This window comes from Chiloscyllium plagiosum, unplaced genomic scaffold (genome assembly GCF_037043375.1).
Source record: "Chiloscyllium plagiosum isolate Xiang-an unplaced genomic scaffold, Cpla_swu_hap1 HiC_scaffold_14, whole genome shotgun sequence".
NCBI classification, from domain to species: domain Eukaryota; kingdom Metazoa; phylum Chordata; class Chondrichthyes; order Orectolobiformes; family Hemiscylliidae; genus Chiloscyllium; species Chiloscyllium plagiosum.
In genome coordinates, this window is record NW_028270152.1 from 26,919,618 (window position 1) to 26,940,867 (window position 21,250).

Genomic DNA, 21,250 nt, shown 5'->3' on the forward strand with positions numbered 1-21,250 from the left:
TCCGTTTTCTTGCCCCACTGCAGGACCTGATGCCTTCTTACCTCAATTCTGGCCCTGTCCCTCCTCTTGGCCCACTGCTGGACCTGACCCACTCTTGCCTCATTGCAGGAGTGATCCTTCTGTTACCCCCACCTGACCCAGCCCCGTTTGCCTCACTGCCTAACCTCACTCCCCATTACTCTTCTGTGTGACTCTCGCCACCCTTCTTCCAGACCAAAACCCCTCCCATTGTTCCCCTGCAACGGACCTGACCCTATTTTGCCCCACTGCCGGACCCCACCCCTCTTTACATCATCATCAAACCCGATCTTTCTTTGACCCTGCGCCTGACCTGGTACTTTTTTACCCAGCTTCGAAGCCCAGCCTACCCTATGGGAGCCTGGTGAACTTATCCATACTCTCTAATTTCAGAATGTGCTGCTGACTACCTGTCAGAATAGCAGTACAGCTCCACATTCCTGAAGGAGCCCTCATCAGAATCTCCTATCAGAAATTTGGAGCTTCTTCATTACGTAAAATATAAGGAATGGATCAGAAACATTGGCTCATACTTATCCTTTTACGTGGTAGCAACTGGGAAAATGTCAATTCAAAATTATTTTGAAGAAGGTCTGGCAGCCTGTAGAATTGTAAAACTTTTAATCCACTATTCTGAGCTGGATGCAGATCCTTTTTGTGGAGATCAAAGCTTTGTTGTTCTATTATATAACCATGTGGTTTGTTTTACATTTATCGCTTTTGTAATGACCAAGTCTAATTGTTCCATAATTGTCTGCAGTTGGAATGCATAATAAATCACTTGGCAGTGTGTTACTAACCCCTTTATTTTGTCTTTAATTATCAGGTGATCTGCTCCCTGCAGATGGAATATTAATTCAGGGAAATGACCTTAAAATTGATGAAAGTTCTTTAACTGGAGAATCTGATCATGTCCGTAAGTCGGCTGACAAGGACCCCATGCTACTTTCTGGTGAGTAGACTGTAAATGTTATTACAAAGTACAATGAATAGCAAGGAATGAGTTACATAAAAAGTGATGAGCAATCGTTATGTAAAGAAAAATCCTGGAATAGCATTAAATCCCCTTGTTTTATTCTGTGCTTTAAGCCAATACTTCTACCTGCACATTGAGATACTGTTCCAGAGTATCTCTGGGTTGTGGATGTTGGAACATGCACTGCCCCTGAGGCTGGTTACTCTTTATTTCAAAGTAAGATTCTTCAACTCGTTATGCACTATAACACTCCGTTATTTATAAGCTGTACAAAGGTTATCAAACACAGCTCTCAAGTGTAATGTCTAAGACGTCAGTATTAAAATGCTCAGTCTAGGACTGGTGTGTTATTTTTTACTGATGACAAGCATATGAGCAGCTACATCATCATGATTTACACTAATCTTTTTACACCACGTTTCCACCCCACCCCCCGCCTCCACTCCGTCCCTCACTAAAGTCGAGAGGCTTGGTCGACAATATTCCTGTAGTTTACTTTAACTTCCTTTCAGAGTGTTTGGAATCATTATAATCATTATTGCCGTTATCATTACGGTCACCATTCTCACCACCTTGTTCTACCATGCCCCAATCCACAAAGCTCTCCACTTGAGATGATCTAGACCACTAAATGTCACAATCCGAATCATAATTCTGGAATTGTTGCGATATAACTGATCTGATTCAGTATAGGTTTGGCTGTCCCTTTATCTGTATAGTGGCTTCTGCCTTCCTGTTCCTGAAGCAGACTTTCTGCATGGACTTTAAAGTTGTCAGCATTTTTACCACGTTTCCAGAGTTGTACTAGTTCTGCTGCTTTTTGCTGTGGTTTTTCTCTGGTTGTTTTATCTTCGCCTGGTCATAAGAGGTTACATTTGGCCTGAAATTGTGTTTCAATAATGGTGTGCCCTTTTAACTTCTTCCCCATTCACAATTCTGCTGGCAAGTATCAATTATTCAATGGCTCTGTAACTGAGTAGAGCTCAGACTGGGTTCTTATGCATCAGTGACTTCATGGCCCTGACTGTTGTTTCCGCCTCTCCACTTGACTGAGGACTTGTCACCAGCATGATGCCTGCCTCTGAAATGAACATCCTGAAATCTTCATTCATGAACTGAGATCCATGGTCTGACCCTAATTCTTTCAGAAAAATGTATTAGAAAGATCTTTGTCAATGTTGTCTGTCATCACTGAGTCTGCTGTGGTTGAATGAAGTTAATCCATCTTGAGTACTTATTTATTAGGCCCAAATTCATTTTCCTTCTAAAATCAAATAAATCAGTTACTAGCCTTTCCCATCGTCTTTTCAGAAAGCTTACAGAAAGGATTGGCTCTGTAGGTTGTGTATAGCACTGTTAGGCATGATGAACGGTAGTCCTGTCTGACTTTTGGAATGCCTAACCACCACTCTGATTCTTCTGCTGTTCTTCTATTCTTCCTGGTACCTGGAGATCCTGCCTAAAGTTTCTGGAGCATTTCTCTTCTCATTGACTGTAGCATAACCATTCTATGACCGTAAACCAATAAATGTTTTACTGCTGTTCTGTGCTGTTTCTGCTCATTTTATCTTTTCAGCACTTGGTCCGCTGACTATTTTCGACTGCCTTTGTAGAGAGTTGTCTCATCTTTGTGTCCTTCTTCTGTGACTTTTGTACTGCACTGATTTGTCTGAGTTTGCCTTCAGTTGCCATAGAATAAGACTCCACTTCTTTTATAAAAAAAAACCTTCTTCATCCACTGCTGCTTTTGAGACTCTATCTGCCATTACTTGCCTGGCATATGGACTATACCATTGTCATCAGCCTGAACCTGAATCTTTGTAATATTAGAGGCATTCTTGAGATTTCTTTTCAATCCAACACTGTTACAAAAAGCTTGTGGGTATCTCATCCTGGAATTTCAGTTCCATGAAATCAACTTCCCTCTTTCACATGTACCTGATAACCTTTTCTTCCTGGTGCAGCTCTGTTCAGTCTCTGTCAGAACTCTTAACATGGATTGGACTAACTTTTGTGTTCTGTCAGTTTGCATTGAATATGAAATGCTGCTAGTCCTCTGTACAATGCATCTACAGCTACTATAGTGAATTTTTGATGTGCTAAAACATCTGCAGATTGTAACTTCTCTCTAACGTTTTCAAAAGCCGCAGTCTGTTCTTTATTCCAATACCATAGTGCCTTATTGCAAAATCTTTCTTATGGGTTTAAAAGACTGACTAAGTGGGGCCAACTTTTTCCACTTGATTTAACATGCCTAAGAAAGGTGTTGTATATCTTTTATGCACTTATTTGCCAGAATTTCACTGATGCCTTTTGTCTGTCTTGGATCCACTATTGTGCTGTGTTCTTGGACAATGCATCCTGCATAACATAATTGTCATTCTGCAGCAATGGATTTTTCATTTAGTATAAGACCTGTATTCTGTAATGTCCTTAACAGATCCCTGAGTCTCTGGTCATGGTCCTTCTTCCATGCACTAGGATATCATCCAAATGACAAATAGTCTCTTGTTTCCCCACCAGGAATTTTGGACAGAAGAATTTAAGCATTTTTATATTTATATATGGCCCAAATGATGTAATAATTAACATCAACAATCTTGCCCCTTGGTTTAACAATATCCAGATTTATGAAAGCTTGCTTGTTGCCAAGTTATCATTAAAACAGGGTGGATTTCCCTCTGAACACCTTTGTTTAATTGGGTGAGATCTAAAGACAATCTTAGTTCTCCATTTATCCTGGGAACAGGTTTTGGACTAGAGTACCATTGTGCCAATTCTGTCACTGGTGATATACCCCACTTTGATGCTGTCTAACTCAGGTTTCACTTTACTCATTAGAAGATGAGAAATAGATGGGTTTTACATTTTCTGGCAGAGTAATGTGATAATACGTTGTCTTAAAAATTTCAATAACTTCAGAAATTCCTGCTGAAATTCTCTGCTACCTTCATCCTGAACAACAGTAGCACTCTCTCTTTGAGAGACCTAGAGGAATACCTGCATTACTGCTCAACAGTGCGCTTATGTACAAGGTCTCACAGACATTTCATCCTTCGTAACTAAACTTCATGGTAATTTTCATATACACTTAAAAACCCACGCTTCTTGGACCTTGGAGTTTTAGGTTAGCTGATCTGACCCTCACAACCTTCAATTAAGGCAAGCTTTCTGCCAATATTATATTTAAATTTTGTTATAAAGCCTTGTACCTTCAACTTGTTGGTTGAGAAGTTTTGACTCTCTTTGATCTCTCCGAGACATGTTGGCGTTACCTTTTGCTCTGCTTCTTTCAACTTGAACTTCTTCCTTGTTGTAAATATACCATATCCCTGGAATTTTTCCTTTTGTATTTTTTTAGGTGATGAGAGGAATGAATTTACCCTTTTTAGGTATGTCCCAAATGAAGTTATTTACAGTACTTAGCTCCCCCTGCTGGACATTCATTGTGATCTTGATTCAGTTGGAACCACATCTTGAACAATTTGATGTGGCTGATGGTATTTTAGTAGCATCCTGGAGTGTAACAACAACATCTTGGAGTCTCACCATCAAAATGTGTCAAAGTAATTGCGTAGATTTGCTTGCAGTGCTGACCAGTTTCTGCCTCCATAGCGAATCGGATTCTCTGTTCTAGCATTAAATCCTCCTTGGATTGACGGAATCGGATAATTTCTTATGCCTCACAACAACTACAATTTAGAATCATAGAATCCACGCAAAGCACATAAAGGACATTTAGCCCATCAAGTCTGCACAGACCATCCAAACTCCACCCACCTTAGCCCCATATCCCTGCATTTCCCATGGCTACTCCGCGTACCTTATGCATCCCTGGACACTACAGGGCAATTTAACATGGTCAATCTGAACATCTTTGGACTCTGATTTATAATTCCTTCAAAGTGCCTTTCTTACCACATCTTGCTTGATAATATAAATTCTTTAAAAAGCTTACTATTGATTCTCAGGATGAGAGATCACTGATTAAATCTCAGCCATTATTTCTAATTTGAGGTTAAAGTGCACATCAAATGCTTCAATCAGTTCGTCATATTCTGTGGTACTTTTCTCCATGCTTTGCCTTTCCAGTATATCACCTACTATTGGTCCAATAGCATATAAAAACATATTGGCTTCCGACAGTGCTTAAGCTGCCACTTCCAAAGCTCCTGCTCTTGACTTCCTAAGTCTTTCCTGAATTCAGTTGGCTGAGATAATGGCAAAGTCTCCGCCAAAGCTGCCATCCTTATGGGCTATTGAGCCTGACTGACCGAGATGGGTACTTACGTTATTCCTTCTTACTGTTGACGTTTCTGATTCTGTTTCTCTCCTCCTGCGAATTATTGGTTCATGGCTTGGCTTTGAAGTCGGAAGTCTGTTTCCCTCCTGTCAGAGTCTCCATAGCCCTGCAATTGGATGTCTCCAAATTCTTCTTCTCGAGTCTTCTTTTTTTTCCAGCTTTTTCTTAAAGTTTTCCGGGGTCTCAACTTGGGAGCTTTCCCATTTCAGCTGTGTCCTTTCGATTCTGATTTAAGTTGAGATCCAAGCTCTGGTGTTTTTTATTCTCTGTAGCTGTCATCATTGCTTTATCTTGTGCTCTAGATCAATGCTGCTCCTTCTACATTGAAATACTGGTCTGGTGTATCTCTGGGATGTGGTAGTCTGCACATAACGCTGTTCCTGAGGCAGTGTATCATTAGGTCAGGCTCTTCAACTCCTCATTACTATAGCACCCCTTTATTTATATATTTTCACTTGAGATTTTAAAAAACATTAAGTCCATAAGACCACAAGATGCACGAGCAGAAGTAGCTATTCTGCCCATGGAGTCTGCTCCACCATTGGGTGAGATCATGGTTGATCTGATGATCCTCAACTCCGCTCTCCAGCTCTTTCCCTATCACCCATGATTCTTCTATTGATTAAAAATCTGTCTATCTCAGCTTGAATAAACATTATGATCCAACCTCGACAGCCCTCTGTGGTAAAGAACTCCATAGATTCACTACCCTGTGAGAGGAAAAACATGCTCTCATTTCTGTCTTAAATAGGCAACTCTTTATTCTGAGGTTATGCCCTCTGGTTCTAGACTCTACCATAAAGTGAAACAACCTTTCCTCATCTACCCTGTTGTACTCCCTAAGAACCTTATATGTTTCAATTAGGTCTCCAGTCATTCGGCTAAATGCAAATGAGTACAGATCCAACCTACTCCATGTCTCCCAATTGGAAAAGCTCTCCATACTCAGAGTCAACCTGGTGAGCCCTTTCTGTATTGTCTTCAATGCCAGGAAATCTTTCCTTAGATAAGCAGATCAAAACTGCTCACAATGTGGTCTGGCTCATGTCCTGCAGAGTTTTAGCAAGGCCTCCCCATTTGTATCCTCTATTCATTTTCAAATAAAGGCCAACATTCCATTTACTTTCTCTATTACCTGAAACCTTGGATGCTAGCATTTTGTGATTCATGCAATAGGATTCTCAAATCCTTCGGTGCTGCAGCTTTCTACAATCTTTCTCCATTTAAATAGTATTCAGCTCTTCTATTTTTCTTGCCAAAGTGTTTCACCTCATATTTTGCCACATTAAATCACATTTGCCAAGATTTTGCCCACTTACTTAACCGGTCAATATCCCACTATAACGTTCTTCTATCACCCCTACTCACTTACCTGGTCAATATACCACTATAACATCCTCATATCATCTCCACTCACTTAACCGGTCAATATCCCACTATAATATCCTTATATCACACTCACTCACTTAACTGGTCAACATCCTACTATAATATCCTTCTATCATCTCCACTTACCTAACCGGTCAATATCCCACTATAATATTCTTATATCATCCCCACTCACTTAACTGGGCAATATCGCACTATAACATCCTTATATCATCACCACTCACTTAACTGGGCAATATCCCACTATAACATCCTTATATCATCTCCACTCACTTAACTGGGCAATATCGCACTATAATATCCTTATCTCATCCCCACTCACTTAACTGGGCAATATCCCACTATAACATCCTTATATCATCCCCACTCACTTAACTGGGCAATATGCCACTATAATATCCTTATATCATCACCACTCACTTTACAGGGCAATATTGCACTATAATATCCTTATATCATCACCACTCACTTAACTGGGCAATATCCCACTATAACATCCTTATATCATCACCATTCACTTAACTGGGCAATATCACACTATTACATCCTTATATATCCCCACTCACTTAACTGGACAATATCCCACTATAACATCCTTATATCATCACCACTCACTTAACTGGGCAATATCCCACTATAACATCCTTATATCATCCCCACTCACTTAACTGGGCAATATCCCACTATAACATCCTTATATCATCACCACTCACTTAACTGGGCAATATCACACTATAACATCCTTATATTATCACCACTCACTTAACTGGGCAATATCCCACTATAACATCCTTATATCATCCCCACTCACTTAACTGGGCAATATCCCACTATAACATCCTTCTATCATCACCACTCACTTAACTGGGCAATATCGCACTATCATATCCTTATGTCATCCCCACCACTTGCTTTCCGATCTATTTTTATGTAAACTGCAAACTTGGTGATTGCACATTCACTTTCTTCATCTAAATAATAATATATATTTTGAACAATTGTGACCATAGCACTGATCCCTGTGATACTCCACTATTTACAGGTTGCCATCCTAAAAATGTTGCCTTTATGCCAATCCTCTGTCATTTATCAGTTAGCCAATTGTCTATCCTCTATGCTAATATACCATCCTCAGCACTACGGGCTCCTATCTTATTAAGTAGCCTGATGTGCTTTAGCTTATTAAATGCCTTTTGGAAATCCAAACCAAGTCATTGTATTAAAGACGGGTGACAACATGGATAGGAAACTGATTGAAGGGCAGAAACTGGAGCTATGATAAATGGTTATATTTTATTTGAATTAATATGGACAATGATGTAGCCTTAATGTCCAGACAAGGGCTATTGTTGTTAATAAAGGAAAATGACATGGACTATAGTTTCATAATTGATAATGAAGAGCACTGTAAGTTATGTAAGGAGGGCATGGACAGATTAATGGATTGGGAGATAGACGTCAAAAAATCATTGTAGGAAAGTCTGAATTGAAACAATTTGGGAGAATAATGATGAAAGGACACATATACTAAATAATAAACTTCATTGGAATAGCGGAGCTGACACCCCTAGGGGTTTTACATGCATAAATATTTAAAAGTATGGGAAGCATTGATAAATTGTCAAAAAGCATTTTGATCTTAATTTTTATTACTGCAGCATAGAGCATTAGAGCGAAGTCGCAATTGTTGAAAAATTCGAATTCTATTTCTTTATTTTCGTGTGGTCACTTGTTTTAATAAATTATAGATTTGGAGCTTTAGGTGTTTAGAATTGTTCCACAGCTGCAACTTTATTTTTGGATTTCTGTATCTTTTGTTCAGTACAGATTTAGTTTTGTTCATGATAATAACATGACTGTAAATGATAAAATGGTTATTTGTTTAATCATATCTTTCAGTAAAAAATGCACAGTAGTGTGCTCTGAAATATTCGCAAGGTGTGAGAGGAAGCTGCAATAAAATTTTAAAATTTAGTTTTACATTTAAAGATCCAAAAGAAGTTCTCAATTGATGAATACAAGATTTTTAAATGTGCTTGCATATAGCCCATGGGTTCTGTCATACGTGAACAGGAAAGATTTGTCATTTCCAAACAAATGGTCTTTATTGATACTCCTCCAAGGAAATTGTACTTAGAACCATAGAATCTCTACAGTATGGAAGCAGTCCATTCAGCACTGACCCTCCAAAGAGCATCCCACCCAGACCCTCCCTCCCCCTACCCTATCCTTGTAATCCCACATTTCCCATGGCTGATGCGTCTAATCTGCACATCACAGGAAAATTTAGCATGGCCAATCCACTTAACCAGCACACCGTTGGACTGTGGGAGGAATCTGGAGCACCCGGAGGAAACCCATGCAGACTCTGGGAGAATGTGCAACTCCACACAGACACCAAGGCCAGAACCAATTCCGGGTGCTTGGAGCTGTGAGGCAGCGGTGCTAACCACTCAGCCAACATGCTGCCATTCTTGGTGTGACTTTGCAGATAGGTGATCCCCATTTCAATGGTGTTGGAATGTAGCTAGAATAGTGATGCTGATGTACATTCATCTCTGATTTTGACATTTCGACTCTGGAATTTGGCATAGTCTTTTAGAAGCAATTCAGTTAGGGCTTTCCAATTCAAAACTCAATTTTTATACATGATTATTCCTTGACAAGGAGATCTCCTTAATGTGTACAATGCAACTGGGGTGATAGCTGCAATCTACTGATCCCTGTGGTTATAGAATGTGTTAGACCTTGTTGGAAGGCCACCTCTAGGCAATATCTGGGCTTCAGCCTCAGCTGAGGTAAGCGTCCATACAGTAAGCTGAAAAATGTGTTGCTGGAAAAGCGCAGCAGGTCAGGCATCATCCAAGGAGCAGGAGAATCGACGTTTCGGGCATAAGCCCTTCTTCAGGCTGATGCCTGAAATGTCGATTCTCCTGCTCTTTGGATGCTGCCTGACCTGCTGCGCTTTTCCAGCAACACATTTTTCAGCTCTGATCTCCAGCATCTGCAGTCCTCACTTTCTCCTAGTCCATACAGTGAGGGGAAGACCCTGACACAAGATTCACGGATTTTGTTTCCTGTCACGCCTCCAAATCCATGTGTGTGGGACTGGGAAAATTCAGCTCAGTGCCATCAGTAAGTATGGATTTTGCTCTTTCGAAGATTGATTTGAATTCTTGGCTGCATGGGTGAAAGCAAATGAATATTACATTTTCTCATAATGGTACATCACCCAAAAAACAAATTGGGAATCAGAAATAGGAAACATCCAGACACAAAGTAATTGGGGAAATGGAAAATGGAAAAGCTGACGTATTCTCAATGTGGGTTAATATTAACTGCTTTTAGTTTTGAAAGGGATTGTCACAAACATTCATGGCAATCACCTGCTGATGAGTGTTCACTGTTAGGCTTTAAATACTAGCAGAGGGGAAAATGAGTATTCAAAAATACTAACCAATCTATAAAACTGGTTCTTGACATCTTTACCTTCAATAAACATTCTACAATTCTATTTTTAGTTCTGTCAGGAGATGTGTTCTTTAATGACTTCCACTGTACAAGGACTAATTTACTGTGTCAAGGATAATGAAAGACAGCACATGCTGCAGAAATGTGTCACTGCAGTGTGTGTGTGAAACATACTGAACATTTTGAAATATGTCAAGGTTTTGACTAGAAGCCTTGGATGCAGATTTAAAAATCTGCATTTGTCACAAACAAAATTGTAGATTTACAGCTAATTATAAAATGTATTCTTCCTAGCAGCTGTGCTAATTACAGAGACGAACAATTCTTAATAAGCCTGAAATCTGTCTGCTAAACATGTAAAAATGGGAATTTAAAATTCAACCTCCATGCATTCTCAAATTAATCTGTATTGAGAGTTTAAGCTCCTAAATTTGGTAACAGTTCTTACTCACCTTTTTGAAGAGTAAACATCTTATATTGCATTTATTTGCATGGCATCATTGTATTGTTCCAAAGGGAGAAACCCACCTTGTTGCGGAATTAATCTGGGCTGGCAGGCAGTCTGTAAAATGCCTCTGTTAAAATTACAATCAAACACCAAAATGGACCTTTTGCCAAAAGATTATTGTACGATAATTTTACAATTATTTTTTAAAAATGAAATAATAGTTCCGTTTGATTAACAATGTTACTCTAATGTATACCAATGTCATGCCAAAGTTGGCCACTGAAACAGGACATGATTTGCTTCCAATTGTCTTTCTCTGCCCTGTGAGAAGAATTGGCTATGCTCAACAACTGAAATCACAAGGTCATGCAGTAAGAAGCAATCTACATTACATGCTTTGCCACCTCATTATTCTCAAAGTTTTGAAATTTTTAAACCTTGTGTTACTGTGGTTTTCCTCAACTGAATTCCAAATTTTACAATCTCCTTAAAGAAGGGGAGGAGGGAAGTTACAAGTAATAAAGCAGAGAGCCCTGACTGCTCTCTGTCATTGTCCTACCACCAGGCAAGCTCCAAAGAGTTGGGCAATCAATTTGCAACATTGAAAGGACAATTATGGATAATTTAAGGAGACTGCCAGCTATTAGGATAAAACCTCACTTTGGTTATCACTGGTTCAGGGAGGGTGATATGGCCTTTGGAACCAGATACTGTGTTCCTGACAGATGTTATAGACGAGGCCAGACCACTCAAAACATTCTTTAGCAGGTAGCCCAGACGATAACTTTGTAATTTGTTTCAGTAAATGTACAGTGAAAATTACCCGGAGTAAGTTAGCTAGGTTTTAAAACAGACAAAAATTTATTCACAAAATTACACAACGAAACACAAATAACAGAATAAAGAACCCCTACAGAACTCAGTCTATCCAAACTGGACTTCATTATGCTGTTCCGAATATACACAACAGTCCCAGTTAGCAAACACCCTTAAAAAACAGTAAAAATGGAACAAATGCTTACAGGTTGAAGTTAGAAGAGCAGAAGGAGAGAGAGAGAGCCTGCTTCCACACAGCTCACTGTTGAACTCCTAACTAGTTCTGGATTGTACTGCTCAGCTAGAGAGCTGACTGCTCCCCTTTCATTCTACAGGTCACTTCTAAAATGTGAAGTTTCATCAGTTTACATATAAACAAAAAGGCCTCTCAATAGCCTTTAATCTCCGTACCAAACCAGTGTAATCGGAACCGGGGGCTGTTTATGACCCCTCTGAGAAATGCCAAGGCCACAGTATCCTTGAGAAAAAGGAACAGCTTTTGGAAAACAAGGACCAGCTTTGTGACACAGGGGATACTCCTGTTGGAGCAACAATCTCCACAGCCTCAATAATTCAACCTGAAGAGGTTTGTCCTTTGATTGGCACTCCTTCCCACTCAGCCATCTTGGTTTTTAACTTGTTCCTCCCTCTATAAGATTACCTCTATTTTGAGAGTGCCCTGAGGCCCCTAACCTGCTTGCACAGCACTGACCTCTCCTGATGTCATTGCTGAGTAGCCAGAGTTGCCAGATGTACTAACTGGAGGTGACCCCCTTATGCTATGACCAAGTGCACCTTTTCACATTGTGTGTCTCCTGGCGTCCCCAGGAAAAATTCAATGTGGAAGGCAGGACTTCTGTGACTCCGGTAAATGGGATTAGTATACTTTGGTGTGTCTTAGTCAGCATAGAATGGAGGGCTGAAGGGCCTGTTCTATACTGTATGACTCTCTGTGACTCCAGAATGCTAAAACAAATGCAAGCTGCTGCAAATGCTGGAAATCTGAAATAAAAAGACAATTTGATGAAAATATTTAGCAGATCAGTTTAGAACTGTGCAGAAAACAACAATTAATTCTTCTTTACCTCTGTTTCTCCTTCCACCAAAACTATCTGATCTGCTGAATATTTTTAATATTTTCTCTTTTGCATCTTTGAGATGAATATTGCTGTGGGTATCACTGCAAGAAGATCACACTTTCAAAAGTTGCCTCTGGGTTTACCAAATGGAGGGTTGATTTATTTTATGTGCATAGGATTCGAAAGTAATAAATATAATCCCTCTGCTCAAGAAAGGAGGGAGGCAGTAAACAGGAAGCTCTATGCTAGCTAGCTTGGTGTCTGTCATGGCAAAAGTGTTTGAATTGATAATTATGGGGGATATAACTGTACACTCGGTAGGAAAAATTTAAGTTCATCGAGAAGAGCCAGCATGGTTTAGTGAAAGGGTGTTCGACCAATTTATAAGAATTTCTTGAAGAAATAACATGCACTGTGGATAAAAAGGAGATAGTTGATTTACTGTAGTACAGTTTTTAGAGTAAATTTGACAAAGACCATGTACAGAATTATTGCACAAAAGTAAGAGCTCATGGTTTTAGGGATAACATACAAGCATGAAACGAAGATTAGCTGGTTGGCAGAAAGCAGAGAATCAATAAAAGATTGGCCGGATTTGATGATTGGGATTCAGCAAAAGTCTGTGTCAGACACTCAAAATGTTACACTTTATTATTAATGACTTGCATGAGGGCAACAAAATCATGGTAGTTAAATTTGCATGTGATGCAAAGGCACATAGAAGTCCATTGTGAACACAACATAAAAAAATTGATATGGATGGGTTAAGTGAGTGGGCAAAAATCTGATAGATGGAATATAACATGGGAAATGTGAAGTTGTGCACTTTAATTGGAAAAATAAGAAAAGAGCAGAATATTATTTACATGGAATAGTTATTGCTTACTTTTGAGATGCAGAGGGGTTGGCATTCTAGTGCATGAATCACAAAAAGCTGGTATGTAGGTCCATTGAGTAATTAGAGGAGAAAGTGAGGTCTGCAGATGCTGGAGATCAAAGTTGAAACTTTATTGCTGGAACAGCACAGCAGGTCAGGCAGCATCCAGGGAACAGGAGATTCGACGTTTCGGGCACAGGCCCTTCTTCAGGAATGAGCAGAGAGTGTTCAGCAGGAGAAGATAAAAGGTAGGGAGGAGGGACTTGGAGGAGGGGAGTTGGAAATGTGATAGGTGGAAAGAGGTCAAGGTGAGGGTGATAGGTCGGAGTAGGATGGAGGCGGAGAGGTCAAGAAGAAGACTGCAGGTCAGGAAGGCGGTGCCGGGCTGGAGGGATCCGGCTGAGACAAGGTGGGGGGAGGGGGGATGAAGAAACTGGTGAAGTCCAAGTTCATCCCCTGCGGTTGGAGGGTTCCCAGTCGGAAGATAAGACGCTCCTCCTCCGACCGTCGGGTTGTTGTGGTTTGGCGGTGGATGAGTCCAATGACCTGCATATCCTCGGTGGAGTGGGAGGGGGAGTTGAAATGCTGTGCCACAGGTTGGTTGGGTTGGTTCGTCCGGGTGGCCCAGAGGTGCTCTCTGAATCGCTCCGCAAGTAGGCGGCCTGTCTCCCCAATATAGAGGAGGCCACACCGGCTGCAGCGGATGCAGTAGATGATGTGGGTGGAGGTGCAGGTGAATCTGTGGCGGATATGGAAGTTTCCCTTGGGGCCTTGGAGAGAAGTGAGGGGGGAGGTGTGGGCGCAAGTGTTGCACCTCCTGCGGTTGCAAGGGAAGGTGCCGGGAGGTGCCATTGAGTAATTAAGAAAGCTAATTCAATTGCTATCCTTTATTCTAGGATGAAGTGTATATAAAATAAGTTTATATTTCAGTTATGCAAGACATTAGGGGATCACATGTTGAATGTTATGTGCAGTTTTGGTCGTCTTATTTAAGCAAGGGTATAAAGAAGCATGTTACAGGTAGTTTGGAGCAGGTTCAGTAAATTAATATTTGGACTGAGCAGGTTGTCTTATGAGGAAAGATTGGACAAGAAGGGCTTGTTTAGAAGAGGGAAGGTGATTTGATTGAAGTTTGTAAGATCTTGAATGGTCTTCATGGGATTAAAGTGGAAAAGGTGTTCCCTTTTGTGAATCAGATCAGAACTTGTGATCACTGTTTTAAAATTAGGGTTCACTCTTCTAGGACAGAGACCATGGATTTTTTTCTCTCTCAGAGGATTGTGTATCTTTGGAATTGTCTGCATCAGAATATGGTGGAGGCAGAGACCTTGAATATATTAAAATGGTGGTAGTTAGATTCCTGTTACACATGGTTATTTGGTGTCGATAGGAATGTGAAATTTCAAACACAAACAGGTCAGCCATGATCTTATTGAATGGTGGAGCAGGCTTGAAGGGCCAAATGGCCTACTTTTGCTCCTAATTTGTATACATATATGTGGGAAAAGATCTGCCACCCTGCCAACCCACAATAGGCACACAAAAGCAAAATTTGGCCAATTTGTACCAAAAACACCCAGAATTCCCAAGCAGGCTCATAAGTCAAATCAGACAGCCCACGCAGACAAGGGAATACACTTCAAGCTCACTAACAATGACTGAACACCACAGATATCTCAAAGCCCCAAGGGCAGTTTCACAACCCACACAAAGAGCAGGTCAGACAGGAACATGCTCCAGGAACAGGACAATGGAAACACCTCACCACTTCAGAGGAGACATTAACACCTACCTGTGAAGAGGAATGGAACCATCGTTACTGTCAGGATGTTGCACTGTGTGATTGAACAGGACATTCATCCGATTACTGTTTTCCAGTTAGCATCCTTGCAACTAGATTACTCCATTTCCAGATACATTGTATTTTCCCCATTTCTTAATCAGCCTTATTGTGCAGCATTATTGTAAAAACTGGTCTTATCCTCAGCCCTGGAAAGAGAATCCTTGACTGCCTGGGCAGTCTGTCTGTACTGTTTCAGCTTAGTCAGTTCCTCGTCCGCGATATCACCTTAATAATAAACTGTTTGTCAATTTCACTTCGAACTGTGTTTTGTGATCTCTAACCTATTGAGCAAATTTCTCTGATAATATATGATCAGGAAAACTGAATGCATCAGTTTGCATGTCAAACTATTAGTTTCTTCTGATTTAAAAGAGATATTGCTCAATGTACTTACATTTCAGCACATAGTTCTTACCTAAGCAATTACACTCTGCATATCCTGTCTTTGTTAGGGAATTAGAAATGCAAGCAGCTTCATTGCACATTTTAATTATTAGCTAAGTATTAATGTTCCACATTCTCTAAATATAAACAGGACCTATAAAGAAGCCATTATATTGTCCTCCACATGAGAGGTGGGTGTGAAGGTATGTCTTCTGGAAAAGGATCACCACTCAAAAAGTAATTATACTTGTGTTCATCTCAAATACCATTGTTTTGTGTAAAATAAAACAGACACTTCTTGAATTGTGCAATGTAAAGAGATATTTGGGTCAAATACACAAATTAGTCCAAAGGAAATGTCAAGCAAAGCCCCAAAACTGCTATAGAGGCAGTTGTGTAGGAATTATTCATACACCAAGACTACTTGGTTTGAACGGTTTGGCTGTTTTTTGCAAGATGTAGTCATGAGGGTAACTCCTTTCATGAAACTAATTGGAAGGTTGTGTGCCATGTGACCTAGTACTTTGATTCATGTTATTCAAATATATTTGAAAATGTCAGCTTTCAATATTTAAGACATGTTAATGAGGCCTGCCAGTCATGTTGAATCTGCTAACAATAGTTATCATGCTGAGAATTAACCTACTAATTGTAAGAATAATTAAATAATTTCTTTAACCAGTTTCTTGTCTCAGCTCAGTAATTAAAGTATCTGGTTTGCAAAAGTACTTTTCTTTTCAAAAATATGTTCTTAAATGAAGAAACAGTTAAATTCTTTTGTGGACTGCCAATTTCCATTGCTTCAGTATCCAAAGATCAGGGTAGTGACACAGCAAGATGTTCAGTCTTGCTGTCTTTAAAAAGTAAAAAGGGAGCTTACCACCATCTTTTCATAGGCAATAAGGCTATGGGCAACAAATGCTGGCCAGCCAGTGATGCTCATGTTGCACAAATAAATAATAAAAATTAACATGTTCATGTTGAACAGATATTCATGGTGGTAAGGCTCCCATTTTGTACACAAATCAAACTCATCTGTGTATTAGCAGGACCAGAAAGCCAAAAATTGGGATTTGTGTATCATCTAATTTCTAACTTAGTTGTTAAATGGTTGATTGTTGTTAGAATTAGCCAAAAGAAGTTGGGAAGAACATGTTTTACTATTAAAAATCACACAACACCAGGTTATAGTCCAACAGGTTTAATTGGAAGCACTAGCTATCGGAGCGCTGCTCCTTCATCAGGTGGTTGTGGAGTACAACACAACCACCTGATGAAGGAGCAGCGCTCTGAAAGCTAGTGCTTCAAATTAAACCTGTTGGACTATAACCTGGTGTTGTATGATTTTTAACTTTGTACATCCCAGTCCAACATCGGCATCTCCAAATCATGTTTTACTTTGATTACCTTTTAATGGGAATGTCTCATGTCAGTAATTTTCCCTTTATCCAAGCATTCTTGTTCAACAAACATGGTTAGACATACATACACTCATCTAAACTAGCAACATATGTTCCTTAAGAGCTCAATAATTAAATTCATTCATCTCTCTCTAATAGCAGGTTACTATTATGTGATGAGAGGGGTGTAAAATTGATGTTCAGGAGAGATTTCATTGTGTATTAGCAGGTGGGTATGTTCAGAAAAGATATTGCCAGATTTGGAGGGTTTAACTATAGGAAGAGGCTGAATAGGCTGGGCCTGTTTTCCCTGCAGCGTCGGAGGCTGAGGGGTGACCTTATAGAGGTTTATAAAATCATGAGGGGCCTGGATAGGGTAAACAGACAAGGTCTTTTCCCTGGGGTGGGGAAGTCCAGAACTAGAGGGCACAGGTTTAGGGTGAGAGGGGAAAGACTTAAAAGACTTAAGGGGTACCTTTTTACTCAGAGAGTGGTGCGTGTATGGAATGAGCTGCTGAAGAAAATGGTGGAGGCTGGTACAATTACAACATTTAAAAGGCATCTGTGTGGGTACATGAATAGGAAAGGTTATGATGGATATGGGCCAAGTGCTGGCAAATGAGACTAAATCAAGTTAGGAGATCTGGTCGGCATGGACGAGTTGGACTGAAGGGTCTATTTCCATGCTGTAAATCCCTCTGACTCTATGACTCCATTCTGGTTCCATAATCAAGCTGGCAGTATTGTTTTATGAAGAAAATGAATCCATGTCATCATAAAGGATAATAATATGTGTCTAACTGCATGCCAGTAAAGCTGTTAGAGTTAAAAATAGTGCCTGTACTAATTCAGGAATGGACTTAGTAGCATCCTGGTCAGTAATTTTTCAATTTAAGTTTAACCAGGTCCTTTTCTGATCAAAACCTTAGTGTTAAATCACAGCTGTGGAGTTATCCACTTTGATAAGATATTTCCTTCAACCAATGCAATGTGCATTAATTATAAATTGTGATTGATAATGTAATTTGTCTCACTATTAACCTGTACTTTCTTAAATCTAGTAATATGGCAATGACATTCCATTTGGCTTTTGGTGAATGGAAGTTACGATCTTCATTGCCTGCTTTTTCTTTCAACAGGTACCCATGTCATGGAGGGTTCGGGCAAAATGCTTGTCACAGCCGTGGGCGTCAACTCACAGACTGGCATCATATTCACATTGCTGGGTGCAGGTGGTGAGGAAGAGGAAAAGAAAGACAAGAAAGGTAATTTCATCGCAGCTGAAAATACTTAGATATTGATCAAATCCTTCAAGTTGATCTGTAACGTACGACTGGATTTGAAATCGCTAAACCTCAAGCTGTGGTTTGATTCTGACGCGTGTAAAAATGTACTATTGACAAAGTCACTGCTCAAGTGCTTTTCAAAACATTCCTGATTCAGAATTGTGCAGAGATTTGAAATATTGCATCTCCGAAAGTTTTGTCTTTTTGTCATTATCCCAATAAAGTTTTGAAGGGATGCAGAAAACACATATAGCTTTGTAGGCAGACATAAACAAATGAGTGTATGATGATTTAAAATTACCCTCATGAATTGGTTTATCGGAACGACACAGAGCTTTTAAAAAAAACTGTTAGCTCATAATTTGTACTTTTCCCTTTGTTTTCAGTTGAGTTTTTGAAGGGCCTGTTGCTATATTTTTATCTGCTCCTGCTGCCATGTAATGGTTTTCTCTCTGAGAGCTCCTGAATACCTTCACCTTTTGGAGGATAAAAGGAACAGGGAAGGCTGGGTAAATGAGACTGCACCCTCAGATGTACTGCTATTGCAGGAGAAATAGGCCAAGCTGTATGTACCTTCACTGAGAAGCCATGCCTGTGAAAATGCAGTCAGACCTGTTACAAATCACTGCTGATGAATTGCTAAAGTCACAATTGCCCTCAAATTTTATCCAATTCAGTCTTTGTACAGAATCATACAGCACAGGACAATTCAATTTAACCCATCATAGCTATGTTTGCTCTGAAATCCTAATTGCCCCAGCACTGTCTGCTTTCCCTATAGCCCTACAAATTTCTCCTTTTCAAGCTTCTACCAGATAAACATTAGTCGATCATATGTGCACAGATCTCTGAAATAAGGAGCAGACTAATTTTTTGACAGGGCATCAAGTTCATTCTGTTTACAATGGATAACAAAGAGCAGTAGGAGAGAACTACAAAGTAGTTGGATTCCTGTTCGTGCAGTGGGATGTTATTAAAAATAGCCCAACATTGTCCATTACAGTTATGCTGCTCCTACTATAAATTGTGAAGCATTGTAATCTCATTGTGTGGCTTGTCTGTAACTTGGTGCTGTATTTCCCACAGTTGTCATCAAACCATCATTTTAAAGCAGTCCATGTTCCTACTAATATTTGACCTTGTAAACCAAGTCACATGCAAACTCCCTGGTCATCAGAGTTATCCTTTTGTCCATATCTGTAGTTTCCTAAACCACCAGCTGAAAATAGATCAAATGAACTGTATAGGAGTTGTCAAACACTCTATAATATGGCATGCAGTGCTGCAGGAGTCTGAATCAGTTAGCCTCCAGTGCAGTCCGGCTAGATTCTCAGCTTCTTACTACTGCTTGCTGTACAACTTTGCTGCAGAAAGTAAAGAGGCCCAGGAACAGCAAGAAGAACCTGGGGAAGAGTTGAAGACCCATTCAATGTCAACAGCTTTGTCATTAGCTTGATAAATGAATCCAGCTGTGAACACAGAGATTTACATCCATGCTGAAAATATGCAAAACATCAGTTCTAGATCTTCCCCATGCTCTCTAAGCTTACGCATTGAGTTGAAGTATCTTCCCTTATCAGCATGAATTGGGAAATCTTAGCTTGCTACTACAGATTAAACCAGGACCCAAACCCCCACAGAGAAAAACTTATTGAATTCAATCATATTTTTGCACTGTTTCTATGTGTGCCTGTATAGACTACATTTGTGCACCCATGATATCCTGCAACAATGTTGCTCCATGATGATAGCTGTTATGGCCAGTTCCAAAGCAATGGTTCCCAATTCATTATGATACTGGACAAGATTTCACAAATAGTCATGGTCTTAAGTGAGGACGGAGGAACTGGCTTTCCTTCTCAAGTCAACCTCTCTCTTGTTTGGTCACACAAGTTTAGTTTAGAAAGGATCCCTTCCCTTGAGGATATCTATTCCCAATCCAAATGCACCTAAACATTAAATCAAGCCAGGTTTTCTTGGGTTAAACTAAATGTGCAAAATTAAATGTGACATAGATGCTCACAATTTAAAATCTTAAGTTGAGTAAAAAGTTAACAGCTTAAAAAGACATTTGAAGATGAAATGGCAGAGTGTTGCAGGTGTTATGTTGGGTGATGCTGGTAACACAGGCATTGGTGGTGAAGCAGTTGCTTTCAAGATTCTTAGCTCTGCAGTTATCTGTTAGACCTTGGTTCTGTTTCCTTCTCAAAGGTGACCTTCCTGGTTTGCATTCAGGGTGAGAGAGAGAGAGAGAGAAAGAGAGAGTCCTTTTATCTGCAGCACAGAATTGTTTAAAAGTTTTTCTCAAGCTGTGTGCCCTTCACAGCACACTAAACCGAACTAGCACGTTGGCCCAATAATACACACACAGACTAGGGGCTGCAGTTGCTTTTTAACTCACTTTTTTCTGTTGTTGCATATTTCTGGAAGGAAAGTCATGTCTGCAGTCAGATGGCTTTCTGCAGAGAGGGGCATTAGCCCCTCATTATCTCTTCCTTTTCAAACTTTTTTAAAATTCTCCCATGGGATGTAATTGTCATTGATAAGGCTAGCTATTTCTTGTCCAAATTTAATTATCCTTGAACCGAATGACTTGCTCAGCCATTTCAGAAGACTGTTTGAAAAATCAATCACATTGCTGGGGGCCTGGAGTCACATATCAACCAGAGCAAGTAAAGACAGCAGGTTTCCTTTCTTCAAGGATATTAGTGATCTAGAAACAAACACAGAGAATGCTGGAAAAACTCAGCAGGTCTGGCAGCATCATAAAAATGCCATATGGTCACAAATAGACTAGTTTTTTTTAAAATCCCAGACTTCATATGATTATTGAATTCAAAGTTCACTATCTGCCACGATGGAATTCAAATGTATATCGCAAGAATATTAATCTGGAGTATTGAATTATTAGTTCAATGCCATTATGTCAAATCTCTGTTTAAATTGCCCATGGCCCTCTA

The 21,250-nt window shown here is 39.8% G+C and overlaps 1 protein-coding gene across 17 annotated transcripts in view; it reads left to right on the plus strand.

Moving 5' to 3' along the window:
- atp2b2 (ATPase plasma membrane Ca2+ transporting 2) overlaps positions 1-21,250 on the plus strand; it is an 838,415-nt gene that overhangs the window by 587,883 nt on the left and 229,282 nt on the right. For all 17 annotated transcript variants that reach the window (XM_087994228.1, XM_087994235.1, XM_087994236.1 and 14 more), the window contains 2 exons: positions 845-970; positions 18,144-18,269. In XM_087994228.1, the coding sequence (XP_087850354.1) occupies positions 845-970; positions 18,144-18,269 (252 nt within the window). The remainder of the gene's footprint in view (positions 1-844; positions 971-18,143; positions 18,270-21,250) is intronic.